This window comes from Barbus barbus (assembly GCF_936440315.1).
Source record: "Barbus barbus genome assembly, chromosome: 20".
NCBI classification, from domain to species: Eukaryota; Metazoa; Chordata; class Actinopteri; order Cypriniformes; family Cyprinidae; genus Barbus; species Barbus barbus.
The window spans coordinates 3,643,185-3,646,073 of NC_136748.1; the positions used below are offsets into that span (position 1 = coordinate 3,643,185).

At 42.6% G+C, this 2,889-nt stretch overlaps 1 protein-coding gene across 1 annotated transcript; it reads left to right on the top strand.

Moving 5' to 3' along the window:
- Positions 1-292: 292 nt before the first annotated feature.
- LOC306886176 (homeobox protein Nkx-2.4-like) lies at positions 293-1,663 on the top strand (the record flags this gene model as incomplete). Its single annotated transcript, XM_079443096.1, has 2 exons — positions 293-662; positions 1,023-1,663. The coding sequence occupies 2 exons, from the start codon at positions 293-295 to the stop codon at positions 1,661-1,663; spliced, it is 1,011 nt and encodes a 336-aa protein (XP_079299222.1).
- Positions 1,664-2,889: the final 1,226 nt, after the last annotated feature.

A 2,889-nucleotide genomic window follows, 5' to 3' on the forward strand; every position in this document is an offset into this window, starting at 1 on the left:
AATGTAATGTGAAACTAACAACATTTTTTTCTCAATTATCTTGCTGAGATGTCAATGACTATTGTTTGCTGGTCTAGGGAGTTGCTCCGCCCCTCATGTTTGTCGTAAATCTGGCGCCTGGCTACAATAAACCTGAGATAAGAGTGGCCAGGGCTCGCCTCCTTCTCCAAGGCGATCAATCGGATCTCAGGCATACTACAAGCACTCTCTTACGTCGACGTCCACGAGAACAGAGCTGATACAACAACACGGCTGAGCTCCACCACCAAATATATATCTGCTTTTCTGAACCATGTCGCTGAGCCCAAAGCACACGACACCTTTCTCAGTGACAGATATTTTGAGCCCAATTGAGGAGACTTACAAGAAGTTTAGTGGCATGGAGAGCACTGGAAACCTCACATCTCCATTGGGAGCGTACCGGCAACATCAGGTGTCCCAGACTGGCATGCAGCAACACTCTATGGGCCACAACGCCACTGTGGCGACCACCTACCATATGCCACACTCCGTTTCCCAGTTCTCGCACAGTGCAATGGGGGGCTACTGCAATGGCAGCATTGCCAACATGGGGGACCTACCCTCTTACCAAGAAACTATGAGAAACAGCGCAGCAGCAACAGGGTGGTACGGCGCCAATCCTGACCCTAGATACTCAACAAGTAAGTTCTCTTGCATTATTCTGATTTATCTCCCGACTCTTTGCTCGTTGAATGCATGCACTTATTTACTGGGTTTCCAACGAGTTTACTTCAGTTTTACGCATCAGCACTACTGCTCATAATTTGCCTTCATAGCGTTGTCGTTGCTATTGTTACTGTTGATATTGCAACCGTGCTTAAGTTTATTATAACTGAAACATTTATAGTCGTTCATTTGTGCACGCGTAAATGCTGCACTGAGATGAGCGTTTCAAGACTGTTGCTGCACAAATGATTAACAACTTAACACTGCTACTAATTGAATGGCCATACATCTGTATGCATATTTTGAAGTTTCTAGATTCATGGGACCTTCCACAGGTATGAACATGACAGGAATGGGCACGCTGACAGGCATGGCCGACACCACCAAATCCATCCCACCTCTGCACACAGCTCCAAGGAGGAAACGACGGGTGCTCTTCTCTCAAGCACAAGTCTACGAGCTGGAAAGGAGATTTAAGCAACAGAAATACCTCTCAGCGCCCGAGAGGGAACACCTGGCTAGTATGATACATCTAACCCCGACGCAGGTCAAGATCTGGTTTCAGAATCATCGCTACAAGATGAAACGGCAGGCCAAGGACAAAGTAGCGCAGCAGCTTCAACAGGAGGGCAACCTGTGTCAACAGCAGCAGTCGCCGAGGAGAGTGGCTGTCCCTGTCTTAGTGAAGGATGGCAAGCCTTGTCAAAACGGCTCCAACACACCGACGCCAAACCAACAGCAGATGCAGCAGCAGCAGAACGGATCCGGGGTCGTGCTTCCTACCTCCAGTAACTCTATGAACCAACACCAAACCCAGCAGGTCAACGCACTGGTCCAGGCCCAAGACCTGGAGGAAATGTCCCCCAGTCCCGCGTCACTCCACTCGCAGATGAACAACATGGGTCAGATAGACACTACTGTAGATTACACAAATAACATGGTCACGTCAAATCTGCTTTATGGCAGAACGTGGTAAGACCGGGCACCTTTTCTTTCCTCCGTTTTACCACAGACTTTAACGTCCTCTGAATGAAGAACTGCGAGCGAGGCCAAAAGCAGACAGTGCTTCGCAAGCCGAGCATTCGTGTGGCGCGTGGTCGGATCAAAGGAGCCAGCATTTGCGGAAAATTTACCACTTTTTTTTCTAAAAAACAGTTTTTGTGGTCACAGTTTTCTACAATGACCCTGCTACTCATTATGGACAAAATAACAATGTCTAGCCTCACGCTCTATGTTTGGGACTTCCTTTTGTTGTTCTAGTAGAAGGTTGTCTGTTGTTAAGCAAGATTGCTGCTCCACAACTATGGCAATGCCAGGACACGGGAAGCAATGTTTCATATTTCAGGTATGAACTTCTAGCAAGAACTGGAAAAGTTTCCAGATCTCAATAAATGCCTGATCTTGCGACTGAAGCGACTATTGTAAAAACTAATGTATTCATTTAGAGAAATGAAAAGTAGGGACTGTATATTTGGCTAACACTTAAGTTTCTGTTTACTTGTAATATAAATGTTTGAGTCTTTTCGTTGGTCATTTATTCTATTCTTTTTTTTTTTTTTTTGGTAAATTAAAACCAAGACACAAAGACGATGGCTGCTGAATGTGTTTCAAACCAATTGAACGTTAACAATAAATCAATTAAACCGCAGCCATTGTTGGGGAATTAATGTGTGTAAAGTCATTTCTGTGAAGAGCGTTTTTATTCAAGTAATATCTGAAAATACATTTATTATTATTAAAAAGTCGACGGAAGGAAACTTTTCACTGATTTTGAGAGGAAGAAACCTTTATTTAGATACAAACACTTTTCTGCCCTTTACTTCTAAATTGGCGTCCATAGTTAATTACTTGAATCTGTTACAAATTCAGTCACCTCTCCTAATTTAAATATTTCTGAAACCTATACACAAACGCTAATAATAATAATAATAATAATAATGTGCCACCCAATTATAACTTTAGGTTCAATCCATTTATATTACGCAGAAGAGAGAACGATATTTTTCGTTTTTTTTTGGTTATCTGTTGGTTAATTTTATTGAACGCGTCTGGCATTTCAGTGGCTTGTTTGTTTTTTCAGATCCAAAGAATACATATGTATAGTTTACATCACGAAAATAAAACTGCATAGGCTACATGTTTAGAATTCTACATTATCTATGTTGGTACTATTTGAATATATCTGGTAATTAAAGGGCATAA